This window comes from Callospermophilus lateralis, chromosome 5 (assembly GCF_048772815.1).
Source record: "Callospermophilus lateralis isolate mCalLat2 chromosome 5, mCalLat2.hap1, whole genome shotgun sequence".
Lineage (NCBI taxonomy): Eukaryota > Metazoa > Chordata > Mammalia > Rodentia > Sciuridae > Callospermophilus > Callospermophilus lateralis.
In genome coordinates, this window is record NC_135309.1 from 71239944 (window position 1) to 71260176 (window position 20233).

Sequence of the window (20233 nt, forward strand, 5' to 3'; positions counted from 1 at the left end):
TACCTGGTGTGTTTGGAGATTGGGGCTGGTACTTCATTGTGAAACATCTGCAATCCTCATGCTGAGATGGGATTTTTTTTTTTTTTTTTTGTACTGGGGATTGAACTCAGGGGTGCTGAGCCACATCCCCAGCCCTATTTCGAATTTTATTTAGAGACAGGGTCTCAGTGAGTCCCCGGGAGTCTTGCAGTTGATGAGGCTGGCTTTGAACTGGCGATTGTCCTGTCTCAGTCTCCCAAGCTGCTGGTATTATAGGCCTGCACCACAGCACCCACCCTGAGATGAGATTTGGCTGACTTTTTAAATAAACAAATAAAAACTATACCAATAATGAGGCCAAAAAACAAGTTCCTCAATCTATAAAGGTATCAGTTCCACCATCTCTGGTCTCATCAAGGTCTACAGGTTCTCAGCAGCTGAAACCTACCCCTATCAGCTAGCCTAGCGCTGCAGCTGGGCCCAAGAGCAAGTGAACCCCTGAGGCTGTCCACAGTAAGCAGAGTCAAGAGAAATGCAGAATGTGGCTCCTCCACTGAGGGAAGAAGATGCAGTCATCAGGGATGCAAAGCCAGGATTCCTTTGGCCTTTGACTACTGGAGGAGGCCTAAGCTGACTCAGGAGGTGTGGCTACAGCTCCTAAGAGCTGCTCATGGTCTAGAGTGTCCCAGACTGTGAGACCATATGCCATAAGTCTCTATACTCCTCTGAGCCCCGTTTTCCACATCTATGAAATGATTGTGATCATATCTGCCTATTGAGAGGGATCATATGAAACCATGGGCACCAAAGTTCTTGGCAAAGTCCTACATAATGGCAGGTGTTACTAATGACCACTTATTCTTTCATCCTGATCTCTGTATGGAGGATTCCCAAATGCCCTCAGAAGTCTGGTACACTCAAATGTTAACTTGAAAGAATAAGATGACTCTCTTGTTGGCACATACGGTGTACAACTGTACAACTGTCATAGCAGTTGGGAGGCAATGCAGGCTAGTGGGGAAAGGCAAGGCTTGAACTTCGGAAGATCTGCCTGATCTCAAATCTTAGCAAGTCATTTGTGCCCTGACCAAGTGAAGGTCTCTAAGCCTCAGTTTCCTCATCTATAAGAGAGTAATAGTAAACCTACCTCACTGGAAGTCAATGAGAGTTAAGTGAAAGTATGCAGGTCAAATACTTTACCCTTGGTGTACACACACATATTACTGTGTGCACATAGTAAAATAAATGTAAGCATATTTTTAGAAAAACAGTTTAGAACGTCCTCTACCTGTTAGCAACGGTTACTTTGGTGTGGGTAGTTAGAGCAAGGTCCTGCTTTCTTTCTTTCTTTTTGCATTTGTTTTTTATTGTTGTTCCTCAGATTTTCTTTTCTGTTAGGATTGAAACCAGGGGTGCTTTACCGCTGAGCTACATCCCCAGTCTCTTTTATTTTGAGGCAAGGTCTTGCTAAGTTGTTGAGACTGCCCTCGAATTTGCAATCCTCTTGCTTCAGGTGCTTGGATAACAAGTGCTGATAGACCCAACCTGATTTTCTCTTAAAATTGGGAGCCATCTCATCACAAAGCCATGAAAAGATAATTTCAGCTTTATTATAAACTACTGCAAATTCTGAACCTGCTTGGAATGCCTGCCCTTGCCTTGAACTCACCCATGCCTGGCTCTCTGACCAGATAGCAGCCCTCTCTGAAACTTTAGTGAGGCCTCATAAATCTTGACCTCCCCTGGCCAGATACCGACCCTCTCTGAGGCTCTGATGACCTTCATAAATTCTGATATCAGGGCCAACAAAAATGTAAACTAGCCTTTTTTTTTTTTTTAGCTGCCCTGCTGTCTTATTCCCAGGTTTTTGTGGGGAGAGGCAGCCCTGCAGGTGCAAATAATAAGCTTGCTTTAATTTGATTTTAATTGGAGTCAGTGGTCTTTTCTTGCCTCCTGGTCTAACAATGCCACCCTTCATGCCACCCCTCCTGCTCCTGCCCCTTTGTCTAGTATATATTGTTGCAAAGTTTGATCTTAAAGGGAACAAAAAAACAACACAAAAAAAGCTCAATTATATTTAAAACAAAAATGCAGCACCTAGCTCAACAGATTCCACCTACAGGAAAAGTGGGCAGCGTCAGGGCAGCATCAGGCCAACCCGGGGGCCTCCCATCCCCGCACTAAGGGGGGGGGGGCACGGGGCCAGGAGACTCCTATTAGCCAGGGACCTGGCGCCTCCAAGTCTCTCCTCCTGTGCAAAATCAGGCCCTGACCCCGCAAGTGTGTTCCCCACAGCCCCTTTTGGCTTTGCTCGCTCCAGGCCCACGTTAGCTGGTGGTAGTGGAGGCCCTGGGCTGGCCAAAGTCGAGCCTAGGGGCCGGCCCGCTGAGTCAGCCCGCGGGGCGGCGCGCACACCGCGTGACCGCGGCCACGTGACCAAAGCGAGGCCCGGCGGCCGGCACAGTAGCCTCTGCAGCCTCGGGAGGCGTGTGCGTAAGTGGGGAGCGGGAAGGGCGGGACCCTCCTGGTGGGCAGGGGTCCCGGCGTTGTCCCAGGTCCCTCGCGTCCAGGCGCAGCCCGGCGAACCGCTTCCACCCCTTCCAGGAGGGCTGGAGGGAGAGACGAAGTCGTAACCTGGGTGGGGGGACACTGAACCCCACCACCTCCGCGCGGGCGACCCCCTCTTCGGCTTCCCCACTCCCCACCATTGATTGTCGTGCTGGGGGTGCCTTCCTTCCGGAGTGATTACCTTTACCTGATTGTGCTTTGGGGGAAACTGAGGATCCAACAGTGTTCCCTAAGCAAGGCGGTCGATGAGAGTACCCCTTTTCGAGCGCTGAATAAGAACACACCTCCCCAGGCAAAGCATCACCCCCACCTGTTCCATTGGCCCAAGATGATCCTAGGGCCCCTCTAGTTCTTGAGCAAGACTGTGGGGTGGAGTGTCCAGCCTGTAGGGCTGTGGGAGGGGAACTGAGTCAAGCTAGAAGAGAATAATCGCCAACATACTGTGGGGTTTACCAGCATTTTCTCATTTGTTATTCCCTGTCTGAAGTCGGCGAGTAGGTACTGCTGTGCCCATTTTTACATAGGAAATGTCTTCATAGAGCGCGGGTGCTTTTTGAGTTCCTACCATTGGTAAATGGAGCTGAGATGAGAACCCTGGTCAACCCTCAAAATAGCGCCTCCTGGTGGGTGGAAGAGGTGTCCAGCCCAGCCTATTCCTCTGAACTCAAAGTGAGGGCCATTGGTTCCTTTTCTCATCTCATCTGCCCACTGCAGGACAAGATGAAGCTCATCATCCTGGAGCACTATTCACAAGCCAGTGAGTGGGCGGCCAAATACATCAGGAACCGCATCATCCAGTTTAACCCAGGACCAGACAAGTACTTCACCATGGGACTCCCCACTGGTGTGTTGTGGAATGGAGACAGTGGGATCAGAGGGTTTTAAGGGGCCAGGTTCTGGGCTCGTTCAGCCCAGGGACTTACAGGAGGACTTAAGGTATTGGTGCTATGAGAGAACACCAGAGCCCACTCCACATACAGAACAGAGGACCTGGCTTTCTTTATGGGTTGATTTAGTTGTTGCCTATAGTTCCTATAGAATCTTGGAACAGTTAGACAGGAAGAACTTGATTTTAGGCTACATCCTAAGTCAGCTCTATTAAGGCATTCACGGTGCCTTAGCAGAATTAAGTCCTGATTCCTTAAAGTATGCATTTTATGAAAAGAATTAGTTTCTCTTATGTGTATTTGGGGGATGCTAGCTAAGTACCATTCCTGAGAGAATTGAGAAGATAGTTATTCAAATAATTTTCTGTAAGGTTTAATTATGCACAAAATCTAAGTGGAAAAAGTCCCAGTTTCTTTTGAAAAAGGTCAGAATGTTGCCTTTATAGGAAGATAATTTGACTCCAGCTTCTCAAGCTGAATGTCCTAATTACTTCTTTCATAGGTGGGTGGATTTGCCCCATGGGTCTTACCTAACTCATCCACTGGAGTAGGGGCTGTGAAACTTTTTCTGTAAATGACTAAACAGTAAATTACTTTAGACTTCCCTGTTGCAACTACACAACTCTGTCACTGGAATATGAAAGCTACCAATAATAGGTTGGTGACTTTTATTGGTTGTGTGCCAGTAAAACTTTACTTATAGACACTGAAGTTTTCATACGTTGCAAAACATTCTTTTGATTTTTTTTTTTTTTTTTTTTTTTTTTTTGGTACTGGGACTTGAACCCAGGGGTGCTTAACCACTGAGCCACCTTCCCAGCCCTTTATTATAATTAACTTAGAGACAGGGTCTTGTTGAATTGCTGAGGCTGGCTTTGAACTTGCGATCTCCTGCCTCAGCCTCCTGAGCTGGGATTACAGGCATGCACCATTCTTTTGATTTTTAAAAATGTAAAAACCATTCCTTCTTAATTTTTTTTTTCCTTTTTGTATTGGGGATTGAGCCCAGTGGCATGTTAACACTGAGTTCCATCCCCTATCCTTATTTATTTATTTATTTATTTTTTTAAGACAGGGTTTCACTAAATTGCTTAGGTCCTTGCTAAGTTGCTGAAGCTGGCCTTGAACTTGTGATCCTCCTGCCTCAGTCTCCTGAATTGCTGAGTTTACAGGTGTGTGTCACTGCACCTAAGAACCATAGTTAAATCATGAACTCATACAAATAGGCAGCAGGCCCAATTTGGCCTGTGGACCAAAGTTTGCTGAACTCTGCATTGGAGCCCTGTGAGAGTGGTATCTGCCTGCACTTTGTGAAACTACCTGTGGCTCAACCCTGTTGGAGTTGTGTTAACATCCTGTCTCCTATCTAGAGTGAGCCAGCCTCCACCTGATCAATCTGGCTTCTGTGTCAGGCAACTCATTGCTAATTCCCATTATCACACAATCAGATCCAAGCTCTGCAGAGTGGCATTGAAGGCCCTTCAGAACCAGACCCCTTGCTGCCTGTTACATTTTAAACAGCACAGCATTTCCAAGTGGGTTCCTTGTCATAGGGACCAGTCGATTATTTTTGGTGGGACTGGGGGAGTTTCCATTGTCATTCATTCAGCAGATGTTTATTAAGTGTCTCTGTTAGCCAAGCAGTTCTTAGCTCTGGGGATGTAGCAACAAACAAAAGGGTTTGTTATTAATTCCTGTCTTCCAAAGCTTAAATTATAGTGGGAGAGATAGACAAGTTAATTAGCAAAGTGTGGAGTATGTTAGACAGCAATAAGAAGGAGGGAGAAAAATGAAGCAGGAAAGAAGGATAGGGAGTATTTAGATGGAGGTTTGCCATGTTGGATATATTGGCAGGGAAATCCATTCTGAGAAAGTAACAGAGGAGAGGCCTGAAGAAGTGAGTTAGCCATACAGATACCTGAAGAGTATTCCCATTAGAATAGCATGTGCACAGTCCCTGAGGTGAAGTGACTCATGCAAGATAAGGTATGCAGAGGGGTAGCCAAGGGCCCAATAATGTGGAGCCTTTGTAAGGACGGGTTACCACTGAATAGTGAAATGAGAAGCTGTTGATGGATTTTGAAAATATGAATGACTATCTGATTTGGATGGGTTTTTAATTTTCCTCTTGCAGGGAGCACCCCACTTGGCTGCTATAAGAAACTGATTGAGTACTACAAGAATGGAGACCTGTCCTTTAAATATGTGAAGACCTTCAACATGGATGAGTATGTGGGTAAGTCTTTCTCTTTCAGGGTTCTAACCTGATTCCAGGAGTCATGCTCTTCTTTCAGAGGCTCACCTCTGGAGAGAAATGGGAGCATCTCAAGGAACCAGTGACATTTGGTGATAGGCTCAGTTATTGATAACCTCTCTCTTTCAGCCTTGGTTTAGTTGAGTTATAAAATGAAGTTAATAAAGATGACCTCATGGGTTGTAAGCATTATGATACTCACAGATATGGAGGCTTCTAGCACATAGTAAACATTTAATGAACACTTAATATTAGGGTACTTCCTTCCCCTTTGTCTGCTTCCCAGCTCAGTGCTATTTCTTTCTGGAACAAATGCATGCAAGTAGAATCTTGGCTGGGGTGGTTCGAAGGTTCTTTGTCTATATTTTCTCTCTAGTGTGCATCCTCTACTTTCCTTTTTTCTTTCTTTTTTCTTTTTTTTTTTTTTTGTGTGTGTGTGACTGCAGATTGAACCTCAGGGTTGCTTTATCTCTGAGCTATGACCTAGCCCTTTTAATTTTGTGGATGGGGGTCTCATTAAATTCCAAGGCTGGCCTTGACTTTGCAGTCCTCCTGCCTTAGCCTCCCAAGTCCCTAGGATTTCGGGTGTGCGTCACCATGCCTGGCTCCTTTAGCTCTCCTTTCTGCCGGGTACACTTGGAGGGGAGCTGAGGCTTGGTCTTCTATTACCTTTTTGCTCCCCACTTCCCCATATTATAGTAGCTTCACTTTAAATGTTCTTTTAAAAAGGATTGTAGTAAAATATATACAACATAAAATTTGCCATCTCAAATGCCAGTCTGTAGTCCCAGCTATTTAGGGGCTAAGGCAGGAGGATCACTTGAGCCAGCCTGGGCAACACAGCAAGACCGCATCGCAAAAAAAAAAAAAAAAAATTATATATTTATACACACACACACACACACACACACACACACACACACCCCATCTTAAGCACTTTTATGTGTACACTATGGTAGTGGTAAGTACATTCACATAATTGTGCAACCAATCTCAGAATTCTTTTCATCTCATAAAACTGAGACTCTATTTCCATTAAACAACTCCCTGTTTCCTGTTTTCCCCAGGCTCTGGGAACCACCATTTTATTTTCTGCTTTCGTGAATTTGATTTCCCTAGATACCTCATATAAGTAGATTCATAAAGTATTTGGCAGCTTATGTCTGGCTTCTTTCACCTAGGAGAGTGTCTTCAAGATTCATCCCATGTTGTAGCACTGTGTTGGATTTTCTCATGTTTAAGGCTGATTTTAATTTTTTTTTTTTGTACTCGGGTACTCTACCACTGGGCTACATCCCCAGCCCTTTTTATTTTGAGATAGAGTTTTGATAAGTTGCTGAGTCTGGCCTGGAACTTACCATCCTCCTGTCTCAATCTATTGAATTACGGGGATTATAGACACAGGCCACCATAGCTGGCTTGAATTTAAATATTCTTAATGCTCAACATTAACCATTTATTTTAAACATTAGTTTTCTTTCTGGATTAAAAAAAAAAAAAAAAAAACAACAAATACATTTTGAGAAGCCCTGAGATAATTTTCTCCAGCCACTTGGTTTTTAAGTTGGGGTTTAAATTGAGCAGGGTATAAATGGTGGGGTATGTTTGCTTCCTTTCCCAGATGAGCCCAGTCCTACCCCAGGTGACCAGGCTATCTCCAGAAGCCCAGAGTGTTCTCACCCTCCAGCCTATGGTCATTCCCTTGTGAATGAGGGGATTTCCCAGGCCTAGCTCCATAGTCAGTGGATACCTAATGGACACCAGCTCAGCCTATCCCAGGAGGATGGGAGGCAGGGGGCTGGTGTCCAGGGCTTTCTGATGGACAGTCCCCTAAGTGTTCTGGCATCTTCCTTGGAAGGAGAGCTCTAGCGCAGCCTGGGTATGACTTAATGTCTATGACCCCACAGGCCTTCCTCGGGACCACCCAGAGAGTTACCACTCCTTTATGTGGAACAACTTCTTCAAGCACATTGATATCCATCCAGAGAACACCCACATTCTGGATGGGAATGCAGCTGACCTGCAGGCTGAGTGTGATGCCTTTGAGCAGAAGATCAAGGCGGCAGGCGGGATCGAGCTGTTTGTTGGAGGTGAGCTTAGCACTCCTCAGCACACATCCAGGCCCAGGCCCAGCCTGCCTGGATTGTATGGCAAGGACATGATGCCAAGCCTGTCCCCATGAAGCCCTCTTTGTACTCGTGACACTGGGGTCATCTATCACCATGTGGATGCAGGGAAGGCATAGAGAAAGTGGGAGTCTTGGGTCCTAGCCCTGGCTCTGTTGCTCAGGATGGAACCGTGATCATGGACACCTCCTGTTTCTACATTTTGATGCTTTATGTAAACTGAGAGGTGGGAGATTTGGACACAGATCTTTTATCCCCAATCTTTAGGCTTTATGGATCAGTCATGTAATTTACCTAAACATTAAAATCATGGACTCATGTAGTTTCAGAAGATTCCATATGGCCCTTGCATGCTCTCCATAGGACCTGAACCCCAGAGAAGTTGTGTGACTTATCAAGGTCAGCCAGTGAGGAGCAGTGAGAAGGTGGGACCCTGGGGAATCTACCTCTGAGGCTTAGGCTCTTATTCCTACTTAGGTTCTTATTCCTATTCTACATGTTACTACCTTGGGCATCACCCACAAGGGTATAAAATTGGACTAACTTTTTCTGGGTCTAACTTCTATAAGAGTAGGGAGGAAAAACCTTGCATATTCTGAGGTTTTGGAACTCAGCACCCGCTGCCTAGGTGCTGGGTGTGTTTTCCCTGTAGACAGAAGACAGAGAAGTCATACTTCCCTATAATCTGGGGGGTCAGGAGCTATTTGGAGTGCCCCTTACTGAGCTTCCTGAAGGTGGAAGCAAATTAACAGTGTCTGTGCCTCAGATAGAAATGGTGAGGAGGGGGCAGAGTTGTACCTTAACAGTACAGATGAAGAGATAGTTTTCAGGGATTTTTTTTTTTTTTCAGACCCTAGTTAGAGAAGGAGAGATTGTCCAGTTTTGAAATTGTGGATTCCTAGAACTCACAGAACTGTTGTGGCTGTCTCTTTTTCTAGGCATCGGCCCTGATGGACATATTGCCTTCAATGAGCCAGGTTCCAGCCTGGTGTCCAGGACTCGTGTGAAGACATTGGCCATGGACACCATTCTGGCCAATGCTAGGTTCTTTGATGGTGATCTTGCCAAGGTGCCCACCATGGCCCTGACAGTGGGTGTAGGCACTGTCATGGATGCTAGAGAGGTAAGGGTGCAGGGGTCCACCAGCCTTTGTCAGAGTTGGGGCCAGTGGGCCTGTCTTTTTGTTGTTAATTGTAGCTATACAGCTGAACATATTCTTATTAAAGGTGAAGTTGTAATAAATAAGGCTAAAATCCCAGCTAGTCCTGTTTCTCTCCCTTCTTTGGAGGTAATCATTGTTCCCAGTGTGGATAAATCCAGTAAGCAGTTTTTGTTTGTCTTTGGCTAATTGACCAGGGGCTGCTACCTGACCTTGGTCTCTGCTGATGTTCCACTTCCATGCTTCTCACGGGCAGAGAGAACCCCAGCAGAACTAATGTGGGAATGTGAATTTGTACTTGCCTAGGCACTGAGAGGGGACCCTCTTGGTGTCCCTGAAGTTGGTCACTATTTGAAAGAATGCTTCTCCTGCAATCCAAGGATGTGATGATTATGGCCCTGTGCTCAGGAATAATAAATGTAGTGAAGTGTGATTAAAAGATAAGTCTTTAAGGCTTTGGGGATATAGCCAGTGGCAGAGCAATTGCCTAGCAAGCACAAAGCCTTGGGTTCAATCCCCAGTACCACCAAAAAAAAAAAAAAAAGTGTCTTCAACTGAATTTAGGGAGTTTTTCTTCTAGAAAATTGGTTATCATTTGTTGTGTGTGTGTGTGTATGTCTATCTATCTGTCTGTGTGGTTCCAGTGTCCTTACTGCTTTCATTAGAATTTTAGAAATATTTTCTATTCCTTTGTGAGATATATTCAGTGAGTGACTGGAGACATTTTAGCTTCAAATTTCTTTTCCCAGGTCTATAAGCAAACATCTAAGTCAATGGAAAAGTTTCCTAATTATACAGTGAATTTCTGTGAAATGAATGATGTTTCCTAGATTTCCACTGGGTAACCCTGAATCAGTAGCTAGGGGGTTGCTCTGCTTGCTGGTCGCTCTGTTTGGGGGCCATCCTTATCTAGTGAACGTATATGGTCTGGGGAATGATCTGGGCTGGAAATCAGGAAAATCTCTTCTAAAATGAGCTTAGAGTTGCTGAGGGGTTCTGAACTTCAGTCTGGTTCTCTCTATGCTTCTTTTAAGAGAGGGAGAGTTGCGGCAGGAGCTGTAGCTCAGTGGTGGAGCACTTGCCTCAGCACCACATAAAAATAAACATATTGTGTCCATCTACAACTAAAAAAATATTAAAAAGTGGGGGAGAGAGAGTGAGAGGGAGAAATAGAGAGAGGAACGAGCAGAAAATTCTATTCACAACTCCATTGGCACAAGTATATTAAAATGGAAAGATATCTGTAGAGCTGAATTCTTTAGGATCACTTTCTGGCACTTATGCTCTTGATAATTGAACTGTTAGGTGGAGTCTCTACTTCTTTTATATGAACAAGAAGTATCACTTCAAGTCAGGTTAAATGCTATGAACTGAAAGAGATCAAATTAAGGGAATCCCTTTTTGGCATTCAACCTTAAGGGACCCACAGGTAACTCCTGGCATTGTTTCCAAAACCACAGGGTAGCTGGTGCAGGCAGGGGCCTCTTTCACACACTGCGAAAGCTGATCTAGCTATTGGGATGACCCGTGGAGGCACTGTCATGTGGTGGTGGTCAAGAGCATAGACTCAAGTCACAAATGACCCTGGGCAAGTTACTTAACTTCCTGGAGCCTTATTTCCTTTTCCTAAAAGGTAGGAGTTTGTGTGATAAGACATAGAGAGCTAGCAATAAAAAAATTATCTTTTTAGCATTTATTGTCTGGGCTGCTCCATCATGGGCTTGCTTTCTCATCCCCAGGTGATGATCCTCATCACAGGCGCTCACAAGGCTTTTGCTTTGTACAAGGCCATTGAGGAGGGGGTGAACCATATGTGGACGGTGTCTGCCTTCCAGCAGCATCCCTGCACCGTGTTTGTGTGTGATGAAGATGCCACCTTGGAGCTGAAAGTGAAGACTGTCAAGTATTTCAAAGGTGAGGGAGGGTGGATATGGGAGTAGGTAGTCAAGCCCAAGCATGCTAGGAATGAGGAATAGATTTTGTTTTCATTCTGGCCATTTTATTTTTTTATTTTTGTGTATTGGGGATTGAACCAGGCACACTCTATAACCGAGCTGTACATCCCCAGCCCTTTTTATTTTTTGAATCAAGGTCTCACCAAGTTGCTAAGGCTGACCTCAAATTTGTGATCCTCCTGCCTCAGCTTCCTGAGTTGCTGAGATTCCAGGTGTGTGCCACCACACCTAGCTCATTCAATCCCCCGACCCCCTCTCCTGTGCTGGGGATGGAACTCAGTTTCTCCACATGCTAGACAAGTGTTCACCACTGAATTACATTCCTAGCCCTCACTTTGGCCATTTTAATGGACACCTAGAATCTCAAAGATCAGACCCTACTGCCTCACAATACAGTCATTTCTCTACCATCCATGACTGTAAGGGTCCACTTCTGGAGATGTTTGCTCTGAGGAGGCAAAAAAAAAAAAAAAAAAAAAAAAAACACCCAAAGTTTTAGTCAAAGAGCTGTGTGTGATCTCCTTGTGATGACATTGAGTCTTACGTGTTCTCAGTCTAGATCTCATACACATCTTTCCCCTTAAGTCAAGGTCCTGAAGTGCCTTGAAGTGAAGATCTACAGGATCTTTCTTTTTCTTTAAAAGGATATTTACTAGAGGGTTGGGTGTAGCTCAGTGGGAGTTTGCCAAGCACACATAAAGCCCGAGCTTCAATCCCTGGTACACCTCCTGCTTTAGGCAAATTACATGAACACTCTCATCTAATAAATAGAAATAGGAATTTTTCTTTGTTGAAAAGATTAACCTTTAAATAGTCAGCTGTCCTTGTGGTTGTGTTGATGGAACTTCCATGAACTCTAGCATTCACTGGGAGTAACAAACTCTTCCTGCTCTTAAGGTTTTTATGGTTTGGAGATCAGAAAGATAAGAGTGTCAGTTCTAGGACAAAATTGGAGAGCTTCTAGAAGTTCTTGTTGATAATCGTGGAACTCTTGCCTCTCTCTGCATTAACTACTTTCTTTTTTTTATAGGTTTAATGCTTGTTCATAACAAGTTGGTGGACCCCCTGTACAGTATCAAAGAGAAAGAAATTGAGAAAAGCCAGTCTTCTAAGAAACCATACAGTGATTAGCCTATGCTGGGACCTACTATCAAGTACCTCATAGGAAATTTTCTTTAGGAGAACAGAATTGTTTTTCTTTAGTCCAGTATGGTTACTGCAGTAAGTAGGTGAACTTACTCTTCTTGGTTCCAAGGCTAGAAGCCTTGTCATGGAGTTCAGCTGTGGAGTGACATGTAACTTAATCAGAAACAGTCTCTGAACAGTGTTCTCCATCGTGTTGCTGTCTACCACACTCATGTTAGGGCTTCTTGGCTTTTTGTTTTGCCTTAGCCACTGTTCACGTGTACAACACACTCCTGGCAGGAATTTCTATCCTTATGTGCACCTATTAGGGGGTGGGAATTAGGGGCTTGTGTATTTTGGACTCAATCTCTTTGGAGTCTTGAGACCTCCTCTTGAGCAGGCCTGCCCCTTACGTAAGAACTGCTGCTTCAAGTTAAGGCGTGAACTTGATATCTAAATGACATACAAGGTAGCAGCTTCTCTGGTCAGTAACAAGTACCACAGAAAGAAAACTGTTCCTTATTCTCTTTCTCCTAGTTTTTTTTCTTCTTTCAAGGTGGCTTTTCCATGAACTGGGAGGACTCCTTGGAGGAGGATTTGGGTGGCTGGGGCTAAAGAGGTAGCTTTTGCTATTAACTCTAAAGCCTCCAGGGGTCCATCCATGACAAACTTCTCTCCCTTTGGGGACCCAAAAGGAGAGAGGTAGAAACCTTTTCCCTCTAGAGCCCTGTGTTTTTGTCAGAGGTCTCTTACATACTCATCAGTAAGGAGGAGACGCACCAGGGCAATAGATACTTCTACAGCTTCAGGGTTGTGATCAGACAAGGTGCTGGGGCAGAAAGCATCTCAGTTCTGAGTTTAGTCACTACACACAAATGCCACACACTCCTGCCTCCCTCAGAGTTGAGTGCCAAGGCCACACACCAGATACTTTTAGTACTGTTGACCCATTTAACATACCCTGCTCCTCTAACCCTCTCAGGTTTGTGTGGTAGGATCTAATGTCAGAACATCAAGAATTACAAGCCTGGGCTGTGGATGTGGCTGTTTCCAGCACCACAAAAAATTTCAAAAAACAAAAACCCTTTGCCCATTTGTTCTTTAGCCCTCCCTGCCAAATATTTTGTTGCTGTCTTCCTCTTATGCCCTTAAGCCTTTGTGGAGTGGTTGCTGCCTCAACCTCCCTGTTCTTGTGCCTGTTTGAAGCTACTGCTGCCTATTTCTGGGAAAATTCTGGCTCAGGCCTCTCTTTAAGTGCTGCCTTTGGCACCAGCATCTCGTTCTTTAGCTTTTATATGTGATTGTGCTGTCATTCTGTGTTAAGCTAATCAATCAGTGGACTTGTTTACAATGTGATTTTTTCTATTAAATCCAATATTTTCAATAAAGTGTGTCATTTGTGGATTTCTACCTCCGAAGTTCAGAAGGTTGTCTTCTGAAGTTTTGTTTCCAAAATTGATAAATTTTGCAAGTAGCTGGCGAACCAAACTTCACACTGAGTCCTCACAAGAGCTTGCAGGAAGATCACCAGCATAGCAACAGTTTGTTGGTCTTTAATCATCTGGGTGAAAAAAGATTTTTATAAAAATGAAGCACCTATGTGAAAAAAGGTGGGAATAAACAGATGAGCAATACATTTTCCTATTGTGGCTATACTTGAGATTTAAGCAGGGATAATGGCTATTAAAAATATGATAGGAGCTGGGGATGTAGCATTGGTAGCGTGCTTATCTAGCATGTGTGAGGCCCTGGTTTCAATCCCCCGCACTGCAAAAATATCTGCAAGTTACGCAAAAATACAATTTTTTTGTGTTAAAGTTCTAGGTAAAGAAATATCTTTGGTCATATAATTAAGGACATATAAATAAGAAGGGTTTTTATTTTATTGGAGTATAATTTACATGCCAGTAAAATCCACTTGATATAAATCCATTGATTTTTAGGTGTGTGAAGTTGTGTGATCCTCTTTATCATTCCACAAAGCTCCCTGCTTCTGCCTCCAGTCCCAGGTGGTCACTGATATGCTCTGTCTATAGGCTGACCTTTCCTGGACATATTTTTGTAGGGAGGCAGTGCTGGGGATTGAACCTAGAGCCTTGTATATATGTGCTAAGTACATACTCTACCACTGAGTTATATCCCTACCCTTATTAGACGTTTCATATAAATGGAATTTATGACATCTCTTGTGTCCGACTTCTTTGACTCAGCATAACATCTTTGGTGGTTATGTGTGTTTTGTGTTGCTGGTTATTGAACTCAGGAACTTGTGCATGCTAAGCTAAGCACTCTTCCACTGTGCTGTATCCCCAGTCCAAGCATATTTTTTGAGGTGGTCCACATAACACAGCAGTTGTCCATTCTTTTTTATTAATATTCCGTTGTGTGGACATACCACATTTTGTTTATTCAGTCAAGATAAAATTAACTATAGTAGAATTTAAAGAAAAAGGATTTAGAGCTGACAGCCAAACTGGAGACATCTGTATGAACTTGAGACCTTGAAAAGATCTGATCTCAATCTGCTTCCCTGGTGGCCCAACAGCAGGACCATCCTTCTAATACCAGTACTTATGTGAATCAAGTGGGACTTGCACCTCTGGGCCAGTTTAAACCTCGAATCTACCCCAGGCTTGTTGGAGAGGACCTAATTATATATTTTGGGGCAGGGATCATGGTGGTGGACCTGAAGTATCTTGTTGCTAGAAAACAAGGGTGCTTGGGCTGGGGTTGTGTCTCTGGTAGAGCGCTTGCCTAGCATGCATAAGGCACTGGGTTTGATCCTCAGCACCACATAAATGTAAAATAAAGATATTGTGTCCACCTAAAACTAAAAAGTAAATATTTAGAAAAAGAAAACAAAGGTGCTTTCAGGGGTGTGTAGGTGGTGTAGAAAAGACAAAACAGGTTGTGATAATTTGATTAAAAATACTAAATACAGTCTACAGTGACGTGTTGAACCCATAAAACTGAAAGTCTGACTCAAAAAGGGAAAAGGTAGTATTAAGTGTACAAAGAGTAGTGTTTCAGGAAGTGTGGACAGAATGTGTTTAAACTATAATATTTGGCCAATAGTGGCAGCATGGACATAAAAAGGTGTCACCTTCCTTCTCCCTATGTAGTCTGCTCATAAGTACAGATGCACTGCTGTGGCCTACTCTTCCTCCTCCTTTTGGGTCTCTGAAAATATTCAGATGCCATTTGTTAGATCTTCCCTGACCCTACAATACAAAGTAGCAATCTCTGAAGCCTGCCCTCCCTGCCCTGCTCTTTTTTCTCAGAACCATTTACTGACAGGATTTCCCCATTCAATTTAAACTCCATGAAGGCAGACTTTTGTTAAATCCTACTTTATCCCACACTACAACAGTGCCATAGAAGGCACCACTGTTTGCTGAACAAGAAGCATGCTCCCCAAGAGTAGCAATCATACATGAGAAGCAAGGAAAGTAGCATATTACATGATGATGGGTTAGCACACTAGCCTACTAAGAAGGAAGTCTAACTTAGTGTGACAAGATGCTAGTGAAGCCTGCCTAAGTGTCAACAAGGCACTCTGTGACTGTGATGAGACAGTGGGTAAGTAAAACAGAATGGAGTTACTTGAACCTCAAGGGAGCCCTAATGCCATCAGATAATCAGACTAGTAATCATGCCCACTCCATTGAGTCTCCTTGAAGACCAATTCATAAGGTCTCAAGTCGCTCCCTCAGCTTTTCTCGACTGATGACCTTGAAAATAGAATAGAAAATAATGTCCACAAGTTCCCACCACCACACACACCCATATGCCCAAGCTGGCCTGGAACTTGCAATCCTCCTGCCTCAGCCTCCCAACTCACCAGGATTACAGGAATGCGCCACCATGCCCAGCTGGCTTGCGGTTTTTAATTCTCAAGGTGGTCCACACTCAGTCCTCAGTAATTGGTTTAAATTCAATCACTGGCTCTAACAGTTTCTGCCTTAGGTAAGCTAACTGTTACCCATCCCTTTCCTTTTTAGAAATTGTTCAATTTGTTTAGCTTTTTACCTGTTGTGAGAACATCCCTTTCTTTCTCAAATACACTCCAGATTTTCATCTCCCCTCCACTAAAACAGCACCTATCAAAGTCTCCCAATGACCTTAACACTGATTGCTTGATTGTTAGAGCTCATATTACTTATGTGCAGCATCTGACACAATTGATTACTCCTCCCTTCAAACTTGACTTGCTTCCAGGACAGCACACACTGCTGGTTTCCTTCCCTTACTGACCTGACCATTCCCTGTCTCCTTTGCTGGTTCTTCCTCAATTCCTCAGCCTCTTAGCATTTGGGCCAGTCCTTGGCCCTTTCTCTATATACAACTTACTCCTTTGATAGGCTAGCTCATCTAGTCTCTTGGTTTTAAAGATCATCTATATGTTGTCTCCAATATTTTTATCTCTAGCATGAATCTCTACCTGCCTATCTAACATCTCCGCTGGGATAACTACCAGGCATCTCCAACATACTTTCCCACAACTAAATTCCTAATCTTCACCCACAAACTCATGCTGTCTACATAGTCTTCTCCATCACAACTGCTCAGAACAACTAGAAATCAACCCTGATGCTTCACTATCTCTCAATACATATGTAGTCTATGAGCAAATCTTATTAGTTTTGCCTTCAAGCTAAGTACAGAATCTAATTCTCAAGAATTTTTTTTTTTTTTTGTATTATTGGGGTACTGAAGATTGAAACCAGGTGTGCTCTACCACTGGGCTACATACCCAGCCCTTTTTATTTTCAGACAGGGTCTCACTAAGATGACAAGGCTGCCTTGAACCTGTGATCCTCCTGCCTGAGCTGCCCAAGGCCCTGGGATTATAAGTATGTGCCATCATGCCAGGATCCAATTCCCCAAATTCTGCTGGCACATTAGCACAATCCATCTGTACTTCTTACCCGAGTTGCCACAAATGGCCTAACTGGTTTCTAAGCTTGCTCACCCCTAAAACCTAACTCAGACCATATTACTCCTCTGTGCAAAGTCTTCTAAATTCACTCAAGCCCTGGAAATGTCTGTAGTACTACCCATTCACATCCTATCTCTTTCTGTTCTTCCTTCCTTGGTCTATTTCAGCCCTTACTGCTTACTATATTGTTCCTAGAGCCCTCTAACGTGTCCCCATCCCAAGGGCATTTGCCCTGATGTGTATACCTGGAACTTTGTCTTTCCAAGCAGCTAAAAGGGTCACAGTCACATTGCCAAGCCTTTGTCATTGTGCTATTATAAAGAAGTCTTTTCCCTCTTTAAAATTCCAGCATTGTGCCTGGCGTGGTGGCACACACCCATAATTCCAGCCGCCTGGGAGGCTGAGGCAAGAGGATGAGACAAGAAGCTTTCGAGTTCAAAGCCAGCCTCAGCAACAGGGAGGTGCTAAGCAACTCAGTGAGACCCTGTCTATAAATAAAATACAAAATAGGACTTGGAGTGTGGCTCAGTGGTCAAGTGACCCTGCGTTAAATCCCCAATATGCCCACAACACACACCAAAAAAGGGCTGGGGATGTAGCTCAGTGGTTAAGCACCCTTGGGTTCCATCTTTGGTACCAAAAAATAAAAAATAAATTAAAAAAATAAAAATTTTTTAAAAATCCAGCACTGCCCTGCTTCCCCTAACTCCCTATCTCCTCCTTGACTTCTTTCCACTGACACTTATCTTCTGGTGACCTATATAGTTTGCCTATTGTCCATCTCTATCCATCAGAATTTAAGTTCACAAGGCAGGGACAGTACATCCATTTTATTCATTGCTATGTTCTCAGCAACTAGAAAAATAGGCCCATTATGAGGTGCTCATTATTTGTTAAATGAGGAATTATTCAAGGAAGTATAATAAGTTGCAAAAGTGGAATGGATTGAGAGTAAGATACATAATTGCTTTAAAAATTTTATGTTGCATAAGTTTATTTTTTCTTTTTGGGGGGGTTGTTTTTATAATGGGATAAAACAGTCTAAGCAAGTTAAAGAAATAACTGTGCTAACTCTACTAGCCACATGAGCATCAGAATCTCACAAAGTTTTCAATGTGCACAGTCTTCTCCAAAGCATCCTGTGGCTCAGAGAAATATGGGAATGCTTGGAGTGGTGAATCTTCAAGCCACCGAGTAATTGTACAAAGTCTAGACTATGGGTGCTGAAAGTCGATAGCACCGTAACATCTGTGAAGAACATCCCTAAAGTTTCTAGAGCCAGCCTTCTGACCACAAAACCTCATCCTGGTCTGCTGACCAATTATTTTTATTCAGCCAAGTTTAGGGAAACAAACCAGCATCAGTGGATATCACATTGGTACAATTCTTTGGTCCTACTCAGAAGCTTGATAAATAACTTAATTGCCTTCCATTAGTAGCTGAAGATATGTGTACCTGTTAGGCATAATACTTGCCATTGTGGAACAATTGAATACGATAGCAACTATGGATCAAGTAAATTTTAAGTGGCCTAAAAGTTTTTGGTAATGCTACTCTTCCTGCCTTGCTGATATTGTCATATTCTGTCTCCCAAGGTATAAAAGATACTATGATGAAACACAATGAGGAAAATTATAATCCCAGAAATTAAGTCTGCTTCTGTTAACAAAATACTATTCCTATCTTAACTGGTCACTCTGTGTTTGTATGTTTGTTTTTTGAGATTGAGTATCACCATTTTGTCCAAGTTGGTCCTGAACTGCTGGGCTCAAGTGATCTTACTATCTCAGCCTCCCAGAGTAGCCAGGACTAGAGTCTTGCCCCACCAGGTTTCCTAGGCCACTCTATTTTTATAACAGGGGAACTGCTGCCACCTGTTGGTGATGCTTATAACAAAGTTAATATTTGGTGGGAGATCCAAATTCCAGTCAATGAAACCATATGAACCACCTCAAGATTCTTACCTGATTAACTCACTACTCTTGTCAGAAAAAATAAATAGTAGGTATATTATGGGATTTCTAATGTAAACTAGAGCCCTCTACTACTAAAAAATGACCTTACTGACAATGCTACAGGCCTGGAAAGATGGTTTCCAAATCTTTTCTGTTTGCCACATCTCTAGACAGAAAGAAAAGCACTCCAAGCTCTTCAAGTTTTAGCGGAAACAGCAAGCTAGTTCTCTCAGTGCAAAGCCATGTGGGCCCAGCTGATCCACAGGATAGTCCAATCAACTTGTCCAGGGTTTAATGACCACCTCCCCACAATAAATCTGAGCAGGAAAATGACCATCCAAGTAAGCCTAAAGCTGCACATGCAGCAATGAAGTATCCCGAGGAAAAACTGATTCAAAGACCTTGATCATTGATTTAGTCCTGCTAGGACTAGGTGATCAATTAGCCTTCAAGAAAAGTTTTTCAGCTCCTGGTCAATCTAGGTGTTTTAAGATATAATGATGTTTATACAGCACTAATAATAAAAATGGATTTTGACAATTAAGACATGGTGACTATGTAATAATGTGGTATCCTGGATTGGACCCTGGAACATAAAATAGACATAAAGGGAAAAACTCTGAATAAAATATGGACTGTAATTAAAAATATATCAACACTGGTTCATTAATGTGACAAATGCACCATACTAACTTTCAGTATTAACGGGAAATTTGGTATAGGATATATGGGAACTCTATGCTACCTTTGTAGTTTTTATAAATCTAAAACTATTCTATAAGTTTCCTTTAAAAAAACCAAAAAATTATGAGCTGGGTGCAGTGGAACACCTGTAATTCCAGCAGCTTGAGAGGCTGAGACAGGAGGACTGCGAGTGCAAAGCCAGCCTCAGCACTGTGAGGCACTAAACAACTCAGTGAGACCCTGTCTCTAAATAAAATACAAAATAGGGCTGGGGATGTGACTCAGTGGTTTAAGTGTCCCTGATTTCAATTCCTGATAACAAAATAAATAAATGTTAAACAAGATGTACCTCAATTGACAAATACAGGCCCTTTGTTCCATCACAAACAAGCTTAAAAATTCAGAGCTTCTATTTTGACTTAAGGAAAAAAGTTATTTGGAAGTTTATTTTAATTTCTCCACTCTTGACCCACAAACCTTTCATATAAAATCAAGAGACATCGCCTCTTTAAATTCCTACCAAAAGGACCCATAAAGGTTCATGTCAATGTATGGCAAATCTCAGCCCACTTGTAAGATAAGGTCTTCTTATTTTGTCCTTA

General features: G+C 43.1%; 1 protein-coding gene across 2 annotated transcripts; it reads left to right on the forward strand.

Annotated features, from left to right (window-relative positions):
- Nucleotides 1-2416: 2416 nt before the first annotated feature.
- On the forward strand, nucleotides 2417-13441 carry Gnpda1 (glucosamine-6-phosphate deaminase 1). Of its 2 annotated transcripts, none has more exons than XM_076856794.2 (7): nucleotides 2417-2472; nucleotides 3262-3391; nucleotides 5569-5670; nucleotides 7596-7778; nucleotides 8753-8937; nucleotides 10713-10887; nucleotides 11959-13441. In XM_076856794.2, exons 2-7 carry the CDS (start codon nucleotides 3268-3270, stop codon nucleotides 12057-12059), a joined length of 870 nt encoding a protein of 289 aa, XP_076712909.1. In that variant the 5' UTR covers nucleotides 2417-2472; nucleotides 3262-3267; the 3' UTR covers nucleotides 12060-13441. The 2 variants fall into 2 exon arrangements, with proteins under 2 accessions (XP_076712909.1, XP_076712910.1); XM_076856795.2 differs by having other exon boundaries at nucleotides 2443-2468.
- The last annotated feature ends 6792 nt before the right edge of the window (nucleotides 13442-20233 follow it).

Coding starts and splice junctions, on each gene's coding strand:
- Gnpda1 (XM_076856794.2), top strand. CDS start 3,268: ATGAAGCTCATCATCCTGGAGCACTATTCACAAGCCAGTGAGTGGGCG. Junction 3,392..5,568: donor CACCATGGGACTCCCCACTG/GTGTGTTGTGGA, acceptor TTCCTCTTGCAG/GGAGCACCCCACTTGGCTGC. Junction 7,779..8,752: donor GATCGAGCTGTTTGTTGGAG/GTGAGCTTAGCA, acceptor CTCTTTTTCTAG/GCATCGGCCCTGATGGACAT.